Source organism: Panthera leo, chromosome C1 (genome assembly GCF_018350215.1).
Source record: "Panthera leo isolate Ple1 chromosome C1, P.leo_Ple1_pat1.1, whole genome shotgun sequence".
Taxonomy (NCBI): domain Eukaryota; kingdom Metazoa; phylum Chordata; class Mammalia; order Carnivora; family Felidae; genus Panthera; species Panthera leo.
In genome coordinates, this window is record NC_056686.1 from 33,775,037 (window position 1) to 33,798,719 (window position 23,683).

The 23,683-nt window shown below is 50.9% G+C and overlaps 2 protein-coding genes across 4 annotated transcripts; both read right to left on the bottom strand.

The window, feature by feature from the left end:
• Positions 1-35: 35 nt before the first annotated feature.
• ELOVL1 (ELOVL fatty acid elongase 1) lies at positions 36-18,943 on the bottom strand. 3 transcript variants are annotated; one of them, XM_042950641.1, is made up of 8 exons: positions 18,920-18,943; positions 2,177-2,236; positions 1,805-1,995; positions 1,550-1,630; positions 1,349-1,405; positions 1,155-1,260; positions 929-1,065; positions 36-771 (listed from the first exon to the last, which is right to left on the bottom strand). In XM_042950641.1, exons 2-8 carry the CDS (start codon positions 2,220-2,222, stop codon positions 550-552), a joined length of 840 nt encoding a protein of 279 aa, XP_042806575.1. In that variant the 5' UTR covers positions 2,223-2,236; positions 18,920-18,943; the 3' UTR covers positions 36-549. The 3 variants fall into 3 exon arrangements, with proteins under 3 accessions (XP_042806575.1, XP_042806573.1, XP_042806574.1); XM_042950639.1 differs by lacking the exon at positions 18,920-18,943 and adding an exon at positions 7,242-7,265; XM_042950640.1 differs by lacking the exon at positions 18,920-18,943 and adding an exon at positions 4,751-4,867.
• On the bottom strand, positions 18,793-23,669 carry MED8 (mediator complex subunit 8). The gene is made up of 7 exons (XM_042950642.1): positions 23,600-23,669; positions 22,146-22,264; positions 21,318-21,462; positions 20,651-20,791; positions 20,374-20,455; positions 19,769-20,017; positions 18,793-18,980 (listed from the first exon to the last, which is right to left on the bottom strand). The coding sequence occupies exons 1-7, from the start codon at positions 23,603-23,605 to the stop codon at positions 18,916-18,918; spliced, it is 807 nt and encodes a 268-aa protein (XP_042806576.1). The 5' UTR covers positions 23,606-23,669; the 3' UTR covers positions 18,793-18,915.
• Positions 23,670-23,683: the final 14 nt, after the last annotated feature.

Sequence of the window (23,683 nt, forward strand, 5' to 3'; positions counted from 1 at the left end):
CTCTTTCATTCACACATGTACACACACAGCCTTGGTGGTTTTCTCTGTCACTTTTAATGGAGACATAAGCGAGGGAGCAGCCTCCACAGGCTGTATTCCCAGGCCCCCCACCCACCCTGACCTTTGGCCAAGAAGCTTCTGCTTCAGCGTGGGTAGAGGAGGGATCCTGGGTCCACAGTGACAGATTATTGCTGACCTCTTCGGTGTGAGGAAAAAGGCCACAAGACCCTGGTTGAGGGCCAGTCCTGAGTGCTCCTCTCCCAAGTTTAAGGCAGGGAGGGGGAAATAAGTATCCAGCCCTTTCAAGCCCCCAGCTCCAGAGTGGCAGAGGGCAATGAGGCCACATCCTTGGAGCTGGCCAGGAGAAGTGGGTGAGGAATGGAAGCTGTGGTCCCTGTGTACCAGCTGTGGGGAGGGGAGGACCTGTCCCCTGCTCAGTCCTGACCACATAAGCCCTGGTCACAGGTATAGGTGGGAAGAAAAATGTCAGATGCTGCCCAAGGCACAGTCCTGAGGCACTTAGGTGGGCGCCTAGGTAGGCCATGTTTCTCAGTTGGCCTTGACTTTGGCAGTACCTGGAGCTCCATTTTGCTGAAGTACACGGGGGAGCCGTTTGCCTTTGGTGTAGGAGTGATACCAGAAGTTGGAGAACAGCACGAAGAAGATGGTACCGTACATCCAGATGAGGTGGATGATGACCGGATACTGGTAGCTACAGCTAGGCATGAAGTAGTATTGGGAGATGTGCAGGGAGACCAGGACGAACTGGATCTAGAATGGAGGAAGGCAAGGGTCAGAGGGAACAGTGAGAGGTGGCAGAGAAAGACTGAATGTGGAGTGTGGAGGGATGGGGTCAAAGGTAAGGCAGGTTGGATAAAGGTAGGATCCAGACCAGAAGGTTGGGACAGTTATGGGCCAGGCCCCTCACCAGCTGGATGGCTGTCATGTGCTTTTTCCACCACAGGTAAGGCTGAGCCACAGGGCCAAGGGCAGACAACCCATAGTACAGGTACATGACGACATGCACAGAGGAGTTGATCATGGCGTGGAAAGAGCCCATTCCTCCTGTGAGGGTACAATGAACGAGGTCAGAAGAATTGAGCTGCTGGTCCTCAATGCCCGCCCTTCTTCCCCCGGTGGCCTTCACCACTCACCTGGGGCAATTTTTACCCCCCACCACCAGCTCCAAGGAAGCACTGAGTGGTGGAAGACATGTAGAAAGGTCACCTGTCCGTCTTTTTTCCGGAGGATAAAGATCACCTGAGAAGAGTGGGGAAAGGAAAGGGGTTTCTGAGCCAGGGCCTCTCCTTTCTCCCTACAGGTTCTCACCTCTCCTATAACCACTCACCGTGTCCATCAGTTCGATGAACTTGGAGAAGAGGAAGAGCCAGGCCACTCGAACCATCTGCAAGAAGTCAGGCAGCCTTAGGACACCCATGCTACTCCAAAAACTTCCCTAAATTGGGCCAGGAGCCCAAGTCACACCCAAACTCCTATCCCCAGGTTGCTTATAACCTAGCCACCCCACACTACGCCTGTCCCTACTTACCCTTAGTGCCTCCGGGCTGTTGGAATAGTCCACAGGATCGCAGCGCCAGGTGTAAGTACTCAGCCAGCCAGACATCAAGAACTAGGAAGGGGTGTGGATTAGACCACCAGAGTTCCACCCTGCCCAATCCCTCTTGCTATCTAGCTGAAGAAATGGATTTCAGCCTCTCTGGAAAGGAGATGCCATGCTCTGGCCACAAGGCCTGCCCCTTATCCTGCCAGCAGGAATTAAAACCTAGACATGCCAGGGGCCCACCTCATAGACAATGTAGAGGGAGAGCGCCACCAGGGAGAAGTTGTAGACAATCATGAAGCCCCGGAGCTGGAAGGGCTTCCGATTGGCCATGATGCGAGGCCCAAGTGAGAGAACGAAGTACACGTAGGTCAGGAGGATGGAGGTCATTAGCAGGGGGGACCCCATCAGAGGGTAGCCCTGGACCCGAGGATCTGTAGAATAAGGGTCAAGGAGTCAGAAAGGGTCACGGGGTCCCAAAGGGTGCCCACCAGGTGTACAGACATGGGGCCAGGTCACAAAGGGTCAACGGGTTCACAGGGACTCTCCATTAGGAGACAGCCCTAGATCCAGGGATCCCAGGACAGGAGAAAAGAAGGGTAGACGGCATCTTACCTGCATACTTCATCATCTCCTGGTACAAGTTCACAACTGCCTCCATCCTGGCTAAGGATTCTGGGGAGGTATGGAGGGTGGGTGTCAGGGCTGACCGTGCCCCCATCCCACCCTTGACCCACAGACAGGAAGCAGACCAGATGAGACAACTCCCGACACCTCCCTGCATAAAGGACAGAAGACTGACAGGAAGGAATTGCTGGGGATTAGGGGTAGGAAGCCGTCTGGCCAGGGCACCGCTTCCCCGCACATCCCGCCTGCCTGCTGGGAAGGACAGATCCCGCCCTCCGCTCCACACCTCACTAGCCTCCCCTCACTCTCTGCTCCTCCAGAGATTCTCACCCCCAGACCTCTCCTCCCCTCTTTCACTGCAGGGGAACTCTCCAAGTCCGGTCTCTTTCCGGAGAGTCTTACCTCTCCTCTCCGGAATGACCGCTTCTCCCTTCCCCACCAGTCTCCCACCTCTCCAGCTCTGGTTCTGTCTTCTCCCCAGGGATCCTCCCCTTCAACCGCTCCGGTCCACCTTCGGGATGCTGGCCTCTCGGGACGCCGGTTCCCTCCTGCCCCTTCCTCCTCTCCTCTGCCCTCCCGGGCTCTCACCTCCAGCGTCTCTCCCAACTCCTGGCTCTCCTCCTCTCCGGCACCCCTTCCAGCCCTTCCACTCCGGAGCCTTTGAGACTCCAGCCCCGGCTCCACCTGTCTGACTAGATCTGGCAGAGCCCCGCCCTCCGCCCGCCCCCGCTGCACTGCGCATGAGGTGGAGGGTGGGGCCAGGCCACAGGTCAGGGCCCGGAGGAGCAGGACCCACCAGGATTGAGAAAGCCAAGTAAAGCATGGGGCTCACCACCTACCCACCCACCCACCCTGGACAGCCAGATGACCTAAAGCTCTAGCTTAGTTTTGAGTCAGAAACCTCACGGGACTTCAGCCCAGGGCTCACCTTGGCCCCAAGAGAACTGCTGAAAACCCACACCCAGCATCTTCTCCTAAACTAGCCAGAAAGTCTCAGTTTGTCCTGCTTCAGAATGGGTGCAATCACCCTTCTCTCCCTGGGAGGGGCAGGGAAGCCAGTGGCATGTGAGGAGGTGGGTGAGTGGGGGAGGTCTCAGGAATCTTCCCCTCCTTTAGGGAGGGTCCTAATGAGCTAGGCCCTCTCCCCCTCAGAGCCTGAAGGAATGTCGGGGGAGGGCGCACTGGGACACAAAAGCTCCGGCCGGTCCCCAGGAGAGCCTGGGATGCCGGGGCGGTCCCTGAGGGACGAGCCTTGCCCTAAAACGGCCAGGGCAGCAGATGCTCTGCGAGCTGCCTGCCCGCCAGTCTGCCAGGTTCCCTCCGTCCAGACAACAACGTGAAAAATACAACGAGTGAAAAATACACCTTCTGACGCATCCACTGAGGCTGCACCCGTGCCCCTCCCACACTCACGGGGCACACATCTCACAGATGCTCCCCCAGCCTCCGTGACGACCCCCAGCTGCCCCCACCACTGTCAGGCCCCAAGTCCTCCTGTATGCACAGAGCGCCTCTAGCATGGCTCTCCCCACCACCACCATCGACAGACTGACCACCGCCCCCCCCCTCCCCCCAGCGCACATATGTACACACGGAGCCCTCACACCTCCTGCTGGTGACAACCACCCTCCTCTGACACACCACCCAAACAAGCCTCCACGGACTTTGACATGCAGTTCCTGATACTCAGACCTGCTCCTCACTCCATTCACGCTGGCAACACACCCAGAACACTCTTCGTTGGTCCTGCATCACCATGTGCAAACGGCCCACACGCAGGTTTACGGGTTTACTCACACGTACGCGAGTCACAGATAAATGTGGTCACAGACATAAACTCGGACACTCCACTTTGAGGTGAATGAACATAAAACCACCCACACCGCACGCAGACACACACCTGCCTTGGGTCATGCATGCAGGTCTCTTTTCATGGATGACCTTCGTCATTCATTCATTCCCAACCAGATTTTGTTGGTCCGCTGCCTCTCCTGTGGTAGGGCCTACCTGGCATAGGCCTGCACTCAGACACACAGTTCCTCCCTGACCCATGTGAGTTTGCCAGCTGGTTATCTCTCCCGCTCTCTCTCAGCCACCACTCAAGTTCACCTCCCACAAACACTCATGCGCCCTGAAGGTCAGGAGTGGCTCTAGGCTCAGGAGAGGACCTCTCCCCAAGCTTGAGAAGCACTGGGTGTGTCTCCGGTAGGGGAACTCGGTTGGGTGCTTCCTTCCTTTAAGATGGATGGAAGGGAAAAGGAGACAGGCAAAGGAAGGGGGAGGGGAAGGGAGAAGAGAGGAGCAGGGAGCCAAGGAGAGGGAGGGTAAGAGGCACAGGGGGACGAGACCCAGAGGTGGTGGAAGAAGGCCTAGGTTTGAGCAAACGGGAGCCGGGATCGGAGGGAGCCTGCCGGCCAGGGCCGGCCCCAGAGAGCTGGGACCTCCCACCCACGGTCCGGGAACAGCCTCGCCCACAGGCTGGGCAGGGCAGGGCAGGGCAGGGCCAGCTAGGCAGGGTGCCCGGGCACGTGGGCAGCCCGCCCGTGGAAGGTCCAGACTCACCAGTGGGGGGCCAGGCGGGCAGGAGTGGAGGGCTTGGAAGGAGCAGGGCCAGAGAGAAGTCCCCAGGGCCAGCCTGCCTGCCACTTCCTCATCTGCTGGGCCGACTTTCTGTCACCAGAGGGGGACAGGGCGGGCCGGGCGGGGGGCGCCTGCTGATTGGCCCCGACTGGGCTCGGCCCGAGGGGCGGGCGCAGGGGCGGGCCGCCAGATTCCGGGGCAGGAAGCACGCCCAGCCCGGACTCCCCACCCCTTCCCTCGGCATCTTGCCGCTCGCCTCCATCAGGTCGCCCTGGGCCGGCCCTGGCCCGCCAGAGGTGCACCTTGCTTCTTCCCGACCCTCAGTCTTATTCTGGGCCCTCTGGTGACTGTCCACCCACGTGACCAACACATCCTCTGTTTGTGGCAGGCCCACCCAGCTTAGGACCCTGAGGAAAGTTCCAGGACTAAGCAGACCTCTCCCCCTGAGCTTTCACTCCAGAGGGTGATGGGAGGGTGGGACCGAGGCAGTGTGTGTTCTATGGGCTGACCTGGGGTGGCAGGGAGGTCTCAGCCAGAGGGAGCAGCTGTGTAAGGAAGCCTTCCCTGGGAGCCCATAAACTTGGATGAACCCTAGCATTAGGGACTGCTAGGAGGATTTGGCTGTGGGAGAATGACCCGAGGTGGGAACAGTGAATCACTAGCTAAACTGGCCTTGAGGGTAGTGAAAAAGTGGGGGGGGGGGGGGGGGGGGGGGGGCAAAAGGGGGGGGGGGGGCGAAAGGAAGTGAAGCCAGCTGTGGCTGAAAGGCCCTAGGGCCTGAAGGCCAACCAGGGCACTTTGGTTCTATTCTGGAAGTAGAGGAGAAACAGCGAAGCTTTCTGAGGAGGCTGCAATGAGGCTTGTATTATCAAATATTTATTGATATTTGTCTCACACTTACCGTGTGTGAGACTGTGGCAAATACCAGGGACACATCAATGAACCAGGCAGATGCTGTCCCTGCATGGGGTTTGGGTTTGCCTCTAGCTGAGTCATTTCACTCTGGCAGCCAGGGTGATGAGGCTATTGAGGCAGCCCAGGTGAGAGAAAACAGCCTGACGTAAGAAGGTTTGGAAACTGATGGGATAGGAGAGGCAGACACTGGAGATGTCCCAAGACAGGTGCACTATCTATATATACTTAGCTGTCCATCCGCCTTCCTGCACTCTCCCCTCCTAGCTCCACACACTAACCTACTAGACTGAACTGGGATAAGGGCTAAGTTTTAGCAAAATGAAACCTGTATCTCTGGCAGCTCCTGGAGCAGTCCTTTGCATATAGTGACCCAATAACTGCTTGTCAGATTGGATGGTGTAGATGTGGACAGAACGGGAATTCGGAAGAAACAATGGTTTGGAAGAAACAGTAGTGCGTAAATGGTGGAATGTATCTGTGCGAAAGTTTAGTCTTAGAGGTAAGAGGTCAGAGCCAAAGAACAGCTATGATCCGGCCCATTAGTAACTACCCTGGAAAGGAAATAGCAGAAGGACTCAAAAGGCTCAAAGTTTTTAGTGTTGTTACACTAAGGCCTCCCTGATCTGGCCCCGTCTCCCACTCTACCTGTGTCCTGTGCATATACTGTGCTTTACCTTCCCCAAGGATGTCAACATCTGTCACACACGCCCACTGCTCCAGGCCTGGCCCCTGGCTCAATACAAGGTATAAACAGCTCTCCCAAGGTAGTAAATCACTCCACCCCTCACTGAAAGCCTAATGTGTTCCAGGTATATTTTAGTGGCTTTGGGGTCACACCTGACTCCACAGGCCCAAGTTTAAACCTTCCAGGGAGTACATGCGTAACCTTCTGCGAGTTGCCGAACCTCTATGAAATGGGAGCCACAGTGCCTACCTTGCTATGGCGAAGATTAAAGGAGTGAGGTCACGTTAAGCGCTTGGCACTGTTTCTGTTCTCACTGGTTCATAGATAGGGTGGAGAGCAACTAGCACATCAAGAATACACCAATATAGGGGCACCTGAGTGGCTCAGGTGGTTAAGCGTCCAACTCTTGATCCTGGCTCAGGTTATTATCTCACAGTTCGTAAGTTTGAGCCCCGTGTGAGGCTCATGCTTGGGATTCTGTCTCTCCTTCTCCTTATCCCTCACCTGCTTGTGCTCTCCCTCTCTCTCAAAATAAATAAATAAACTTAGAAGGAGAAAAGAAGAAGAAGAGGAAGGAGGAGGAGGAGGAGGGGAGCCTGGGTAGCTTAGTCAGTTAAGTGTCAGACTTTGGCTCAGGTCATGATCTCACGGTTCGTGAGTTTGAGCCCCACATTGGGCTCTCTGCTGTCAGCATGGAGCCCACTTCAGATCCTCTGTCCCCCTCTCTCTCTCTGCACCTCCCCTGCTCACACTCTCTCAAAAATAAAATAACAAAAGCATTAAAAATGAATACACCAATATTAATAACCAATATGTCAATATTGTATGCATATTCATGAGCATTTGTGTAACCAGTATTTCCTACATGCATACCGTGTGCACACACCATTCTGAGAGCACTACTGGAGGGGCTTTGGATTCGGCGTCCATCTAGAGGCGAATTAGAAACAAACGAAGCAGATTATCAGGGATGATGTAACAGTCCCAGAGGTCAAACATAGTAGAGACAGTTGTAGAGACTACAACTACCACTTATTCACCCGTGGTACATGTCCACAGCAAGCCCCCAGTCAATGTTGACAGATTAAGTGAATGAACACACACCAAGGCTCACTTCGCTCAGTTCCTGTCTCGGTCCTGGGAGAAAGCATCTTCCAATATCTGAGACAGATCATCTAGCCCCAAGTCCTACCAAATGGCATCTGCATGGCCCTGGGTTTCCTGCAAAATATTCGCGGTCTAGAGGAGAAGACAGATGTCTGAGTAACCAATTATAGTGGCATGTGGTGAGTGTTCCCACAGAGATAAACCCAGAGAGTTATGAGAGCACGAGGAGGGGCACCTCACCCCAGGGTGGGGGTGAGTTCTTGAAGGCTTCACAGAAATGGCACCAAAGCTGAGCCTTAAAGGACACGTTCTAAAGCAAGGAAATGTATTGCCGGCAGAGAGAAGCAAGTGTGTGAAGGCATAGAAGCAGGAGATGTGGTGGGTTTTGGGAGCTCTAATAGTCTGATGTGGCTCAAGCTCAGAGGACATAGAGGTATGGGCAGGAATTGGTTTATAAAAAGCCCTGTATGCCAGGGTAAGAAGTTTGGATTTGTGTTATTCAGCCCTGGCTGCACACTATCACCTGGGGAGCTTTTAAAATATCAACGTCTGGCTCTCACCTTCTAATGGCTGTTTTTAATGGGAAGCGGCTTGAGCACGTTTACGTGCTATATGGAGAAAGATCCAGCATCCACATGGAGAGATTAGCCTTTGGCTAAGGGGAACACTTCACAGATGGCCACGTCAGGGGACTCTCAGGGGACTGGGAGAGAAGGAGGCTGTTTGGGGCCTGCAGAGAAGCTGGGTGGAAGGTTACCAGCATGAGGGGCAGGCTGATGAACTGGAGAAACTGAAGGGGTCCGGGAACTCAGTCTTGATAAGGATGAAGGCCAGGTGGTGAGGAGGGAGTGTGGGGGGAAGAATGCCCAGTAGAGCTGTCTAACAACTCCCCCTCCTTCATGCGGCCTTCCTAATTGGAAGTAAGGTGACTTCCCCCAGGGTCCCACCCGACCTGACTCACTCCTCACTCACTGCTCTCTCAGGGGCCCTTCTCCATCCTCATTCCCCAGAAAACCACTGATGTACTTTCTGCAAGGGTTCAATCTGAAACCACCCTCCATGTGGATGCTAACAACTCGGTTCCCTTGATTATCTGAGGCTTTACATGTTCCAACAGAAAAATGCAAAGGAAGCGGGGTCAAAGAAGCAGGAACAACAATGAGGAACAAATGGGAAAAGGCGTGCCTGTGCGCGCACGCCTATGTGGGGTGGGGGGGCGAGCAGGTGGAGCAGTGGGGGGGGACAGAGCATGGAGACACAGGGAGTCGTGGGTTAAAGACAATAGGAGTTGAGGGTCGGGGCGCCTGGGTGGCTCAGTCAGTTAAGCTTCCGACTTCAGCTCAGGTCATGATCCTGTGGTCCGTGGGTTCGAGCCCCGCGTCAGGCTCTGTGCTGACAGCTCAGAGCCTGGAGCCTGTTTCAGATTCTGTGTCTCCCTCTTTCTCTGACCCTCCCTTGTTCATGCTCTTTCTCTGTCTCAAAAATAAATAAATGTTAAAAAAAAATTTTTTTTTTTTAAAAATAGGAGCTGAGGGTCTATAGGCTAACAGACACCAGGACCCTCCCCTGTTCATGCTTTCTCTGTCTCAAAAATAAATAAATGTTTAAAAAAAAATTTTTTTTTTTTTTTTTTTAAATAGGAGCTGAGGGTCTATAGGCTAACAGACACCAGGAGTGGCAGGTGAAGAAGGAAGCAGTCTCCTGGGGGCTGGGACAGACTTCCCTTCACTGTCCTGTAAAGGACAAAGGGCACTTTCTACACCCTCACCACACAGAGGAGTTGGGGGGAGGGCTGAGTCCGTGAGGACAGGGGAGTAAAGAAAGGGTGAAGGGTTTGTCAGTTAATCATTCTGCATATCCCTGGGCCTTCACCAGCTAGTTAGTGTCCTCCGCCTATGGCTGAAGGAACCAGGGCTGGAAAGACATCCAGCTGGCAGAAGGGAGAGGATGCGTGCAAGCGCTCATCACAGCTGTCAGTGGGTAGCCAATGCCTACGTGCTGTGGGCAGCATTCAGGGTTCACAGAACAGAACTAAAGACACTCAGGTAGGGGAGGGGCGCCTGGGTGGCTCAGTCGGTTGAGCGGCCGACTTCGGCTCAGGTCATGATCTCGCGGTATGTGAGTTCGAGCCTCGTGTCGGGCTCTGTGCTGACTGCTCAGAGCCTGGAGCCTGTTTCGGATTCTGTGTCTCCCTCTCTCTCTGACCCTCCCCCGTTCATGCTCTGTCTCTCTCTGTCTCAAAAATAAATAAACGTTAAAAAAAAAAATTAAAAAAAAAAAAAAAAAGACACTCAGGTAGGGGGAGAGGACTGTGATAGAACCTGCAGAAAAGGCTCTGGAGGGAGAAAAGGGGAGACTCTTTCCTCCAGGGGAAGTCATCAGGATGGAGGAAAGACAGGTAGCCAGATCTGGAAGATGTGTGAGCAAGGCCGAACGGCGAAGAGAGAAAATGTAGCTTATTTTCAATACTTTCTCCGGCAAGAATGGGGCCAGCTGCTTTCCATATGCTCTTATGGTTCAGTCCCGTAAGGTAACTACTGTTATCACTGCTTTGTGGATGAAAAGAACAGAATCAGAAAGGGTGATGGAGTTTTCTCAAGGCCACGTGGTAAGTAAGGGAGAAGCAACACAGGTGCTCCAGGCTGAGGAAAAGGTGTGGACAAAGGGATGGAAGTAGGAACACGCAGGACAGGTGTAGAGAATCGCTGCACCTGATGCTGCTTGGCCAAAGGATATGCTGCTGAATAAGAGGCCTTCATATGCAAGAAGGTTAAAAAGTAGGCCGGCCCCAAACCATGAAGTGGTCTGAATGAAAGTAGGAGGAGTTTTGTTTGTACTGGGGTGTCCCCAAGGATTTTTAAGAAAGGGGTTGGTAGGATCCCCATTGTTCTTTACAAAGACAAACCTGGAGACGGTAAGATATATAACATCAGGGGGAAAGGAAAGGAAGGAGGGCCAGCTGGGAGACCAGCCCCGATGCACAGGTGTGACACGCCCAGGGCTGTATCTAAACTAAGGGGAGTGAGCAGGGAGAGAAGACAGAGCAGAGAGAGACCCAGAATTGACAGTAAGATGGTTGTGCGGGATCACTCAGGTGGAGCAGGGTGAGGAATTGAATGCCTTTGGGGACACGTGGATTGTGAGGGAGGGTTGCACACTGCACAATCTTAAATACAGTTCTGTAAGTTTAGAAGAACAGGTGGGGCTCGAGGCAAAAAAAGAAAAAAAACATCCAAAGATTCTCTGAAATCACACAAAGTGGACTGTGGGAGCTCAGACACTTCCCCACCCCCTTGTTTTCATTTCCTTTAGGGAATCCCTGCCCCACTCCATTGGCCTGGGAATCATGGTTCTTCCCACTTCCCCCAATCCAAGCTCCTCATGGCACAGAATCCCAGCAAGAATAATCAGAGTTCCTGGGTGAGATGAGCCCCTACTGTTGTCAAGTGGAAAAACACAGAGACAGAGAGCCTCGGACATCGGACATCCATCGGACATCGGACCCTTGAGCCCACCTACAGCCAGTCACCTTTCAACTTCCCATCCACATAACCCAAACACAATGGGGGCCCCCTTCCTTTGTTTTTGGTTAGGCTAGTTTAATTTTAATGTGCTGTAACCAAAGCACTCTAACAGGCCATGATGCAATAAAAATGAAATTCCTCAGGAGAGAGTAAGGGAAGAGAATAGGAGTTTGCATTTGAATGCTGACTCTATACCCAAATGGCCTTTTATGCCCTTCTAAGAAGTTTGGACCTTACCCTGTAGAAAAGCAAGAGCTACTTAAAGTTTTAACTTTAATTTTCAATATGTTCAGTTGCAGGTACGTTTTTGAGGTCTGTGCTATAATCCCATCTTACAGAGGTGGAAACTGAGGTTCTTGGAAGTGAAGTAACTTGCCTAAGGTCACACAACAGATGTGTCCGGGTCAGGAGGTGGTAGGCGACAGGAGTAGGGGACACTGGAAGGATGAGTTATTCACTAGATGAACAAGGGGGCCTGGAGCAGGAAAAAGAGAGGGCAGACAGTCCAAGGAGAGGGTAGGGCATGTGCAAGCTGTGGAGGTGTGAGACAGCACCTGACTCCCAGGTCAAGGCCTGGCTGAAGCACTTCCAGCGTAACGGCAAGAACAGTGGAGTTGCCGTGACAAAACAAGGCCCGTGGAACTGGTGGGAGTGTGAAGAGAAGCAAGCAGGAGCTCAGGACTGCGATTCCCCGGGGGTGGGGGAAGACAACAGCAGCCCAGGAAGACCTGAGCACACACCTAGTAAGCGTGGACAAATGAGGAAGGAACTCATCACACCTGCACAGAGACATCTAGGAGAGGAGTAGGGCCCCCGGTAGGGTCAGAATGTATGCAGACTGTGGAGTCTTCAGCTGGTTTATTCAGTTTAGAAGGGAGGACACAGAACATTTCAGGTGAGGGAGCTTGTCATTTGGTCTCAAATCAAAATCAAAGTATACAGTGGGAGAGTATAGGTGTCAAATAAGGGGGAGAAAGAAAATTCACTAAAGTAAATTCAAAAATGACTTATCACACCAGGTAAACCAATGTAAAAATGTTCCAGGGACTGCTCTGCATGAGCTGAGACACGGTGGGAGATCAGATGTGCACAGAGGATCTCTTAGGAGGTGGAGCTCCTGATGGCAGGCATGGTGTGAGCACACACAAGGTGCAGAGGAGGGAGAAGTTATGTCCTCATAAAGGGACTCATGAATCACTGGTTTAAGCAGCAATTCTGGACATTAGAGTTCTAGACACTACCCTGAGGATAGTGGATATTTATTGAGCTTCTATTGTCAGGCACCATTCTGAGCACTTTGTACGTATTCATCTATTTAAACTTCACAGCAACTCTACAATATAGCCACTAATATTATCCCCAGGAATAAGGAAGTTGAGGCAGAGAGAGGTAAATTAACTTGTCCAAGTTCAAACAGCTAGTAAGTGGCACAGCTAGGATTAGAATCCAGGCAGTCTAAACCTGTTCTCTTTTTTTTAAATGTTTATTTATCTATTTTGAGAAAGAGACTGCAAATAGGGGAGGGGCAGACAGAGGGGGAGAGAGAATCCCAAGCCGCTTCCACGCCATCGGTGCACGAGTCTGACACAGGTCCAATCCCATGAACGAGATCATGACCTGAGCCAAAATCAAGAGTGGGACACAACCAACTGAGCCACCAAGGCCCCCCTGAACCTGCTCTTTTAACCAAAATGCTACATTATACTCTCTCTCCAAAGTCAACCAAATCATCATACCACTGATAATAGCAGCGGCTACTATCAGATGCTATGATGGGTCTGATGCTATAGTGTGCCAGACACATACATTTCATGCCAAAGCTCACACAGCTAGCTATCAGGTAGAACTGGAATTCAAATGCTGACAGTTCAGTCTGCTTGAACTTGGGGGACAATAAAAAGCATAAAAGAGAAGGTAACTGACCTTACTTAGTTGGCGTGGTGCTGAGTTGTGTCCACACTGGGTTGTCAGGAGGCTTCACAGAGGAATGGGTCACTGGCTGAGTTTTGAAAGATGATTGGGTATTCATCAGACAGAATGATGGGGGCAAAGTGTTACTTGCAGAGGGATCAGTGGGAATAAAGGAATGGAGGCCAGAAAGAGTTTGTCACTTTCAGGAAATCTCCAGCAGTTTGTATGGCTTGGAAATAGGGTGGATGGCAGGACAATATGGAAAATAAGTCAGGAGAAGCAGTCAGGGGGCTAGATCACATAGAATCTTACTTGCCTTTCCAGGAAATGTGAGCTGCTTTTTCAAACCTTTCCAATGAAGTAAATGTAATGACAGAAAGAAAGAAAGAAAGAATCCTAGGAAATCTGGTAGCTTACTCTGAACCCCTTCAGAGTAGGACTTCCTTGAAGTGTATTTTCTCTTCATAATGCATACATGATAGTTTTGTGTTGTCTGTTTAAATTACTCCTGGGAAAAGGAGTGTACCAGCATGATTTGATCCTGGTACTTTGTGCCTTGGCCACACTGCCCCACCAACCTGCCAGCTATGTGGACTCCAGCTTAAGAAACACAAGGTGGGAACTATCAAAAGAATTTTCATCAGGGGCGCCTGGGTGGCTCAGTCGGTTGAGTGTCCAACTTCAGCTTAGGTCATGATCTCACAGCTCGTGAGTTCGAGCCCCACGTCAGGCTCTGGTGCTGACAGCTCGGAGCCTGGAGCCTGCTTCAGATTCTGTGTCTCCCTCTATCTCTGCCCCTAACCCACTCACATTCTGTCTCTGTCTCTCTCAAAAATAAATAAACATTAAAAGAAAAATTAAAAAAAAGAATTTTCATCAAAGGGAGCAATGTGATCAGATCCACAGTTTACCCGGGAGCCAATGCAACCCGGCATATGCGTTGGAGTGGGAGACAGGGAGTCTGAAAAACTCTTTTGGGGAAAGAGGCCTAAGTTGCAGGGTGGGATGAACAGATATTGGGGAGCCAGAATGGACAGAATTTGGTAACTGACTGGGTCATGGGGGGACCAGGGACACAGAGAATGAAGGGTTTAGGATGGCTTCCACAGACTTGGCTTAGGTCACACCAAGGAAATGGAAAAAAAAAAAAAAACAGGTTCAGAGGGAAGGATGGCTGGACTTAAACGTGCAGTATCTGAGGTACCTATGGATCCTGGGGCAGAGAGCTCTGAGCTGAAAATAAAACTTAATTTGAGTTACAAACAGAAAACGTAGTGGTCACAGAGACAGCAGGCAGAAGGACAGAAGGCTGCAGAGAAGGAATGGTTAGTGAGGTAGGCGCCAAGTGGGGAGAAAGATGAAAAGGTAATGGTCAGCACTGTCAAACACCATGGAGATGACCTAAGATGAGCATTGAAAATAATTCTGGATTTAGCCATGAGGTCAGCAGTGATGTCTGAAGAGGAGTTCCAGAGGAGTGGTAGAAGGAATGGGAGGGGTGGAGGAAGAGGCAGTGATTGGAGCCCTGTATATCAAGAGCCTGGCTGTGAGTCAGTGAGTAGACAGGTGAGGTCAAGGAGTAACATGGAAAAGACACAGGACACAGGGGGCCATGAAAATGGGAGCAGCCCAAAGTAGTAAAAAACAAACAAACAAAAAACACAGGTAGTGCACGTGCAGGGGTGTGGGCAAGAGAAGACCTCAGACAGGAGATTCAGGTGAGAACAAGGGAAGGTGGTAGAGCGGCAGAGGGCAGGCAGGGAGGGGAGCAGCCCAGACTCTGATCAGGTTCTGATTCAGTAGGACAGGCTATCATCCCATGGAAAATGTCATTCACTGCTTTCACTGGAAGAGTCTCTCTGGTACACAGATTTTGCCCAGGGGATAGAGAGGGATGCTGGACAGTGGGAAGGTAAATTCTGACATACATCCATGTGTCTCTGGGGTAACTTACCACCTCTTTGATGAATTTTCACTAGAGAACCAGTGCAAGCTAGAAAACAATTGAGGGAAGTGGTCTAGAGGGAGGCTGGTAATGTTAACTTGCAGGTGATGGAGAGGGAGCTTCAGGGATAGTTTGTAGGGGGTTGAAGGATTCAAGGGCTGAGCTAGGAAAATTTCAGTTTATCTTATATAACATAGGCAATGTGGAAAACAATCAAAATGTATGGGGACAGGACAGGTAGGCTTGGGAATCATGGCCAGAGACTTTAAAGCTAGGAAGGATATCTGGGATCAGCCAGGTGAGAAAACGGAGACCCAGGGAAGTCAGGTGCCTTGTCCATAATGCACTTGGGGAAGCTGCCATGTCCAAATGGTAGGTGGCACTTGAGAGCTTGTGAACTCATGTAGAGACCATTATAGAGATCCAGCTCTGCCTCAGTGACTCACAGGAGTTCAAGAACAAGAGAGAGAGAAGTTAAAGGGGAAAAGAGAGGAAGAGAAAAAGAAGGTCCTGTGGGACACATACACACATTGAAGGGATGGGCGCCATGGCCCCCATCAGATGGGCTGGAGAGGGTACCTTCTGTTTCAACTAGAAAGCCCCACGTGAAGAGCGGCAAATTCTTTCCGACTGTTCCCCCTGTGTTTGAGGCCATCAAGCCAGAGCCACATCAAGCCTCCATGGGTTGGCATGATGAACTCTCAGGAGTGATCCGAAAAGGGACCGCAGTCTCTGGCCCATTGTTAAACTTCAATAGGCTATCCTCCCAAATTTGGAACAGATGGAAGAAAATGTACATCCCTTAATCATTTCTCTGGATAGTAATCAGGATTTGACCCAGGGTGGGCGTTTGGAAGGATTCAGCCTCCGTCCTGCCCGGTGCTGGGATCAGCTCACACGGCTCCTGTGTCCACAGGGCACAGAGAATACATTGTCCCTAAGGGGGATTATTCTGTACAAGAAGCTCAGACAAAGGGAGAGGTTGTTCCCAGCTGCCTGGGGGAGGTGAGAATGGAGTGGGAAAAGGGCCCAGCCTTGCACTAGGGCATTCCTGCAGAGTTCAGCTTCATGCCTGACAGCGGCACAGGAGGTATGTAATACAGCCCTTCCAGTTCAGTCCTAAAGCCAGAATCTCTTACAGAGCTGGAAGGAGCTGTTTCACAAGAAGGTACAAGGTCAGGTAAAGTTGGCTAGGTAGGGCAGCAATAGACATCGTAAGAGAAAGAGAATAGGGTGACTGGAGCAATGAGTAAACAGGAGGATCCACAATGACAGAATGCCAGCCACAGGGCAAACCTGGAGAGGAAGCAGTCCTAGACAATGGTTGTCATGTCAGTGTGGATTAAGTAAGTTTCTGCCTTAAGCAGGGTGAACTCTGTGCTGCAGTAAGATCTCATGGTTTCACAGTTGCGTCTTTCTCCATCCTAGGCATAAACCTGGGGTACAATGACCTAATCTCGTTCTCCAGGGGCCCCAAGAGTAGGAGAAAACAGTCCCCAAGCAAAACAGAGCAGTCAGAAACAGGAACACCATCAAAGTGGGGCAAGAGAGCCATCTTTTACGAATCCTACGTCTGAACAAGCAAGCAGGTCCTGTCCTCTTCTTCAAAGGGAATTCCATATATATCCCCTCCTGAGGGAATGAGTGTGTGAGCGGAGGGAGATACCATCCGCTGAGGCGCTTACTGGGCTGTCCGAATCCTGAAGCTGGCGATGCTACGTAGGTGTGTGTACTCCAGAGGATCTGGGAGTGGGAGGGAGTTGCAAATGAGAACATGTGCTTCCAGAGTACAGAATACAGAGATGTGAGTGCCTTCGGAGTAAAGAATGTGTGCTTCAGGTCACCAGATGTAGGTGAGGTCCTGCATGTGTTCCCGTTGGGGCAGGAGGATATTTCCACTCTGGGAGGACAAGGAACCCATTTCAAATGGGATTACCTGGGACAACAAAGAAACTTCGGGTTGGTACCTCTCAATAGGAGGGAATCTTCTGGTGGAATTAAGGACAGCAGTCACCAAAAGATGATCCAGGGCTTGTGGAGAAGTACCACTTGAACTCCACTCAACATGATAGTTAGCTCTGAGACTTCCAGCAGGAAGGGAAAAGGTAAGATCAGGAACACCCGAGTGGGCTGACAGAGCAATAAGGCAGTACTGTTGAAATGGAGGAAAGGTCCGGCATTGTCTTAGAGCTGGTAACAGGACTCCCCGCGCTATTGTGTGCTACGATTAGTGCACTTTATGGGTACCATTTCTTGTCTTGATGGAACAGGAATGGATGTGACATCAGGGACCACTTTTCCAGTACTTTGCTGCCACAGCCTGGCAGAACTCTGCCCGGCACCAAACAAATGCCAGAGTACTGGTGTGCGACAGAAGAGAACAGAAAAAAGGCAGCTGGAAGGTATGAACAGGCTCTCCTCAAACCTCTCGGGACTTTTAGATCAAAGATAATCAGAGCTAAGAAAACGTTTGAGAGAGAACAAATTAGAATTGCCTTGCATCAACTTTGAAAGTCTCTGACATATAGTCTCTGACCTTGCTATAGCTCTCTTATAAATCGCTATCGGCTAACACTGACACAATGGCCATCAATTTAAATAACTTTATTCAGGGGCACCTGGGTTGCTTAGTTGGTTAAGTGGCCGACTTCAGCTCAGGTCATGATCTCAGTTCGTGGGTTCGAGCCCCGCATTGGGCTCTGTGCTGACAGCTCAGAGCTTGGAGCCTGCTTCGGATTCTGTGTCTCCCTCTCTCTCTGCCCCTCTCCTGCTCACATTCTGTCTCTCAAATATGAATAAACGTTAAAAAAGAAAATTTTAATAATTTTATTCAGAGAAACCCTTTGGTCTTCTGCTGACTCAACACCTGCCCCTGCCTGCAAAGGAGCCCCCTTAGGCTACAGACCTGACTCACTCTGCTCTTCAGCTTTATAAAAGCAGGCGAAGGTACTGGTGGCTGTTCCCACCCACCAGCAGTCTGGCTCAGGTTTGATCACAGTTTCAGTGGACTGGAGGAAAGCCATCCTGGCTGGAGTCCAGGAATTAGGTACTATTATGAGGATAACTAACCCCTGATGAACGATGGTGTGAAGTGGAATTCCCCTCCCCCTCCAAAGTAAGAAAATCTTTCGTGTGTATGGAGTGGGGTAAAGGACAGAGGACTTTGTAACTAGCTCCCAGGGAACAGCTGAACTGGCTTCTTAGAGGAGAGGAGGAGAGCAGGCCCAAGCTTCACCAGAGCTGCAGCTGGACCGTCAGACCCAGTTCAGAAGACTTGTTGCCTGCAGGTTGGAGAGACGGCCGGGATGGAAGCTGAGCAGGGAAGCCTACAGAGCCAGTGTGCCTCTAAGGACACATAAAGGTTGTGACAGTTTCCGGGAGCACAAAATCAGCACAGGCTTTCAAACAGAACAGAGCAGTCCATGACCTTGTGTCTAGCACCTCACCACTGACACGAAGCACTATCACATCACCCTAAGTTCTGGATCGAGGATTGAGGAGGGCAGTAGGGAGATGTGGCTGTAGAAGCTATCATTTATTGGGGCGCCTCGGTGGCTCAGTCAGTTACGCATCCGACTCTCGGTTTTGGCTCAGGTCATGAGCTCACAGTTTGTGGGTTTGAGCCCCGCGTTGGGCTCCATGCTAACAGCGCGGAGCCTGCTTGAGATTCTCTCTCTCTCTGCCCCTCCCCTGCTCGCTCTTTTGTCTTTCTCTCTCTCAACATAAAAAAAAAAAAAAAAACCAAAAAAAAACCACTATCATTTATTGAATACCCATTATCACACACTGTACTAAGTGTTTTACATTCATTTTCTCATTTTAATCCTCACAACAACCCTATGAGGTAGGTTATCACCATTTATAAACAAGAAAACGGGTTCAGAAAAATTAGGTCACTTGCCCAAGGTCACACAGTCAGTCAGTGGTGAAGCTGGGATTTGTCTGGTGCTGAAAGCTCACATTCTTTTTATTGTACACATCTAGTTCCGCTTTGGGCAAAAGGCAATTTCACTGCCCACCTCTGCAAAGAGCACCTGGGAGTGGGGATTGCCAGCCACACTCACCGCTGGTAGGGATGCATTGAAGCTGACTTGATGTTGGTTTTTATTCCACTTGGCATTTTTCCTGAAAGGAACACAAAGAAAGATACCTGAAGCACAGTAAGATTTTCACGATAAATCAGACAGGTGGTCTCTCAAGTTCCCTTCTGCCACCACTCTCATCTCAGAACCTCTGCAGCCCCGGGTAGCAACGATCAGAGGTGTGGTTCTTGACCAGCCCTCTCCCTGAAGGTGTCTGGGAGGGAGGGGCTCATAGGGAAGGGGTCAGAACACACCCCAGCAGTCTCCTGCTCAGCTACTCCCAGACAAAACAGCTAGACCCCATTTAATGTCACAGGTGGAAGAGTATGTTCTAATTGTAATTGTTCCTTTTCTTAAGACAGCTTTGAAAGAAAATGCCTCTTCCAGCTACTCACGTCTGAATTCCCCCACACCGTTCTCGCAACTATCAACTGGAAGCAGAAAGGCAAGACACAGAGAAGAGTACGTGGAGCTTGCTTATTTGTCAATCTTCAGTGCACCTAGCAGATGGTCTCCACTGAAGGTTGACCATTGCTTTCTTTAAGAAATGACCCTGACGGCACACATGATACCCAGAGTAAATGGGACAGAAAGGTATTTGAGACAGAACTCTATAATAGGGATGGGAGGTGCAGTCTCTGCTGCTCCAAGTTCTTCCTTTCTCTGGTGCCTGCTACAGAGTCGCAAATGAGATTTTTACTCCTGAAAAGTGTTTTCTGGGTCACAGTTCAAAAAGAAAAGGAGAAAATCTCCAGCTCTGAGATGGTGGGGGCCCATTCCATCCAGCTTATCCCTACTTCCCTGCTCAAGGTCATCCCCTGCCCACCTTACCTGTTTGACCTGCTTGGGCCATCTGCACCCCACTGAGCATTGGCTGCTGCTGGCTTGGAGCTCCTGCCATCTGCACTTGCTGTAATCCTGAGGCTCCTGCAAGGATTGTGCCGGCTCCTGGCTGGCCTGGCTGGCCAGGACCACTGCTACCTGAAGGTCTCCAGTTAGACAGCCCCTTCCCAAAGGCCACAGCTGCTACTAAGGCATTGGTGTCTGCAGGGTTAAAGGTCTGCTTGTTCGGCCGAAGACCTGAAGAAAAAGGTTAAGCGAGGAGCCTGAGGTTCGCCTCTGACCCTGGACTGAACGTAGCAGCAGGAAGACCAATATGGGCACCAGGGCCTGAGCAGCGTCCACACTCAATGGCAGCTCCGAGGAAGAACCAAAAGACCCCCACAACTATCTGGGAGCTCTCCCTTCTCATTTTACCCACACCCTCCACCTGCTCTAGGGCAAGCCCTAACTACAAAAAGCTAACAGAACGGAGCATACCCTTTCCTAAGCAGTTCATTCTTACGTCCTCACCTCGCCACTACCCAAACCACCATTCCTATCCCAGTGATCTATCCTCCTTTTCCTTCTTCATTTTGCCACCAGTCCCTCCATACCTCCACTCTCTGATTCCCGCTCCTCTTTGCTGATTTTCTCCAGGAGGTTTGAGCACATTTTATTCAAGCTCTGGATCTGCTTCTGTAACAAACATACATTTGTGCAGAGATCAGGCCATTGACCAGAAATGATGACGGTGAAGTTTCTTCCTTGTGCTCCTCCAGGGGCAATTTATGGGTAAACCATGCATCCCTACCAGGCGCACACGGTAAATCCTAGCTTCTCACGATGGGGTTCGGGGCGCTAGGGGGCAGCAGGGCAGGGACTCAGTCCAACCTGAGCCACATCAGCACCAATACGGGCAGCATCTGTTGTTAGTTGCTTCTCTTGCTCTTCAACCTCAGGATCAGGCTTGGTTCTCAGATGGTCAGGGACCACCTCATGGCTGAAAACAGGCACTCGTCCTTCAGTCTGCCGCTGTAACACACAGATTTTACTGATCCTCCTATGCAATTCACGAAGAGTTGATCTGGCCCGATATACAGTTCCTTCCATAGGCAAATAGTACATTTTCAGGGAAGACTCCACCTGACACTTCCAATACCTAGCTTCCTAGGACACTAGTCCGCTTACTCCATGCTTCATTTCTGTCTCCTCACACAGGTTTCTACCAGACCCAGGGGCAAGTTTCCCTTTGCTACATTTTAATAAAAGATTGAAATAGACAAAATCACAACAGAACATACCTCTTGCTCAAGATAGGTCTTGGAGAAGAAAGATCTTTGCCTTGGGGACATAAGCCTCAGGGTTATTTGGTACTATTGGAGAGTGGCTCCTCAACTCTAGAGGGACAAAAAGCAAGGCCTCCAAAATGCAGCCTTTGCTTTCTACTGCCACAAACTACTCCTCATTCAGAACTTCTAAAGTAACCCAGCAACAATTATGCTCTAAGTTCTCATCTAAGAATTTAATTTCCCACACTGTACCCTTCTCCTCCTCTTACCATGAGATCCTCATCTCGGTCTGGGGACAACACCAGAGGGATGATAACCTGGTTACGGAACAGTGGTGTCTTTTCGTGCTTCAAGACCTTGTTCAAAGTATTCAACTGTCCAGAGAGCAAGGCAAAGCTGTCCAGAACAGAGGGCCTGGTGGTGATAAGGAAGCGTCAGAATGTCTCGGTCAAGTAGCCTTGAAGGGGTCCTTCAGATTAGGAACACCCAGGCTCACCCCAAAAAGACTCACTGCACTACAGCTGGACTGGCAGGTACCAGACTGGCTCCCAGGGATTGTGGGGTTAGGAAAGAGGGACATACTTTCAGTTTCTAGCAGAGATGGAAAAATAAGGCAGTTTGTTACTTGAATGGGGTGAGATCCAGTGGCAAAATAAGAACCATGGCTATACTTATCACTAAAAACTCAGAAACTGGGTAAAATTCTCCTTTCCGGCCTGAAAATAGGATCCACACTTCCATAGTAGGTTGAACCTGAAAAGACTCAGCAGCAACTGTGGTAAGAGACCCAGGATGAACACTGCATTCTTACTATAGTGGGTGGATTACTGAGGGAGTACCTCCTCCCAGAGATGTCAAAGGGTGAGAATCAAAAGCTAAAAAGACCTTGGGTTGGGAAACTAGGCATTTCTCTACTTCCTTGCCACAGAGGCCCTAAGCCAAATTTCACTTGTTAAATGTTGGGAAACCCAGCTCTTACCAAACCAAAAGATGTTTGCAAAGTGATAAACTGTGATATCACTGGAGATACCCGGTCCACCAGGAGGCCTAGCCCCCCACCCATGGAGCCCTCCTTGGCTTACCCTGGCAACCCTTACCAGGTCAGCCGGTCATACTCGTTCTCCAACTTGTAAATGAAACTCCCCAGTGAGTTCTTCAGATCAGCCACTTGACTCAGCAGTGCATCTAATGATGCCTCAAGCTGCTTCTCCTCCCTCTGCACCAACAGGAACAGGAGGGTTACCCAGATAGGTGTATGACACATACAGAGGAAGGCTGAAGAGCCAGGATGACAGTGTGCAACACCAGTCGAGAAACACAGGATCTCACTCGCACAGGAGAGCGTGGTTTTCTATCTTTGGTATTTGGGTTACAGACAGCATCAACCCTCAGACCTTTCAATCCATTCGCCTGACCTCAATTCCTCCTTTCTCTCATCGTCTCCTAATTCACGTCTGGCTTTTCTCTGTGTTAGATACACTCTATACTCTCTCACTGAGACATTTTCACCAGACCTAATGCCTGGGCTTTATAATCTTTTGTGAACCCCTGCAGCACATGTACTCCAACTTCTCCTGTACTAGAACCTGCCTTGTGAGAGTGGCAGTCTTGCCAAAGACACAATCCCTGGGAAACCTACCTACACATGAAGGTTTCCCTGAATACCAGGCTTGTACCACCACCGCCCACCCCACCCCCCACCTCCCACTCTTCATTTGCCCTCAGCATTTGATGTTTTCAAGCTTCTTCTTGCTGAATTAATCAGCACCCATTTTTTTTCTCAATGCCAATATTTCTGTATCTCTTTCACAAGCTCAGTCAACTGAACAACATTTACTGACAGCGGACCAGGTGCAAGAAAGTAAGTGGCAAGTGAAAAACAAAACAAAACAAAACAAAATGCATATGCTCCTGAGCACCAGAGAAACAATTTTAAACGCTAGGGTATCCACAAAGCGTTTTCCTCCCATCTGGGGTCTCCAGTTTTACTTCATTTCTCCATCCTTAATAACTAACCGGCTCAGGCTGGGAAGAAAGATGCAAAATTGTCTTGCAAACTCGCCAACGTGCAAGACAGGGGCCTGGATCCTGGGTTCCACCCACAGCCTCAGATTATAATTAGCTTAGCTTTTGGCCACCGCCCCCCGCCCAACAATTCCTTCACCTCTTGGGCTGCTCTCCAATTCCAGATCCCCTGTTACGTCTGCATCCAACAGAGTCCATCCAACGACCTAGGCCGGGGCCTGAGCCAACACGCCTCCTTCTTGAGCCATCTTCCTTGGATCGCATTTCAACTTTGCCAGTTTACAGCCTGACCCTTTCGCGCACCCCAGCAAGTCAGCGGGGCCTCTTTCCACACGACTCGGCAGTCCGGGCCCCACCCCCACCTCTCCATTCGGTCGCGCCCCCCATCCCGCGGTCCCTTACTCGTCAGCTGCGGTCTCTAACCCCTCCTCTCAGCCCCAACTCCTCACCCTCCCCTCGGCCAGCCCGCTATCGACCCCGCTACCCGAAACCAGCTAGCGGTCAACAGACCCAAGCCCGCTCTCACCTGCATTGCGGCGTCAGTGTAGGCGGCAACGACTTCCCCTTCCGGTTTCCTAGTCCGAGAGCCTCGCTGAGAGGTCTTCGTCCC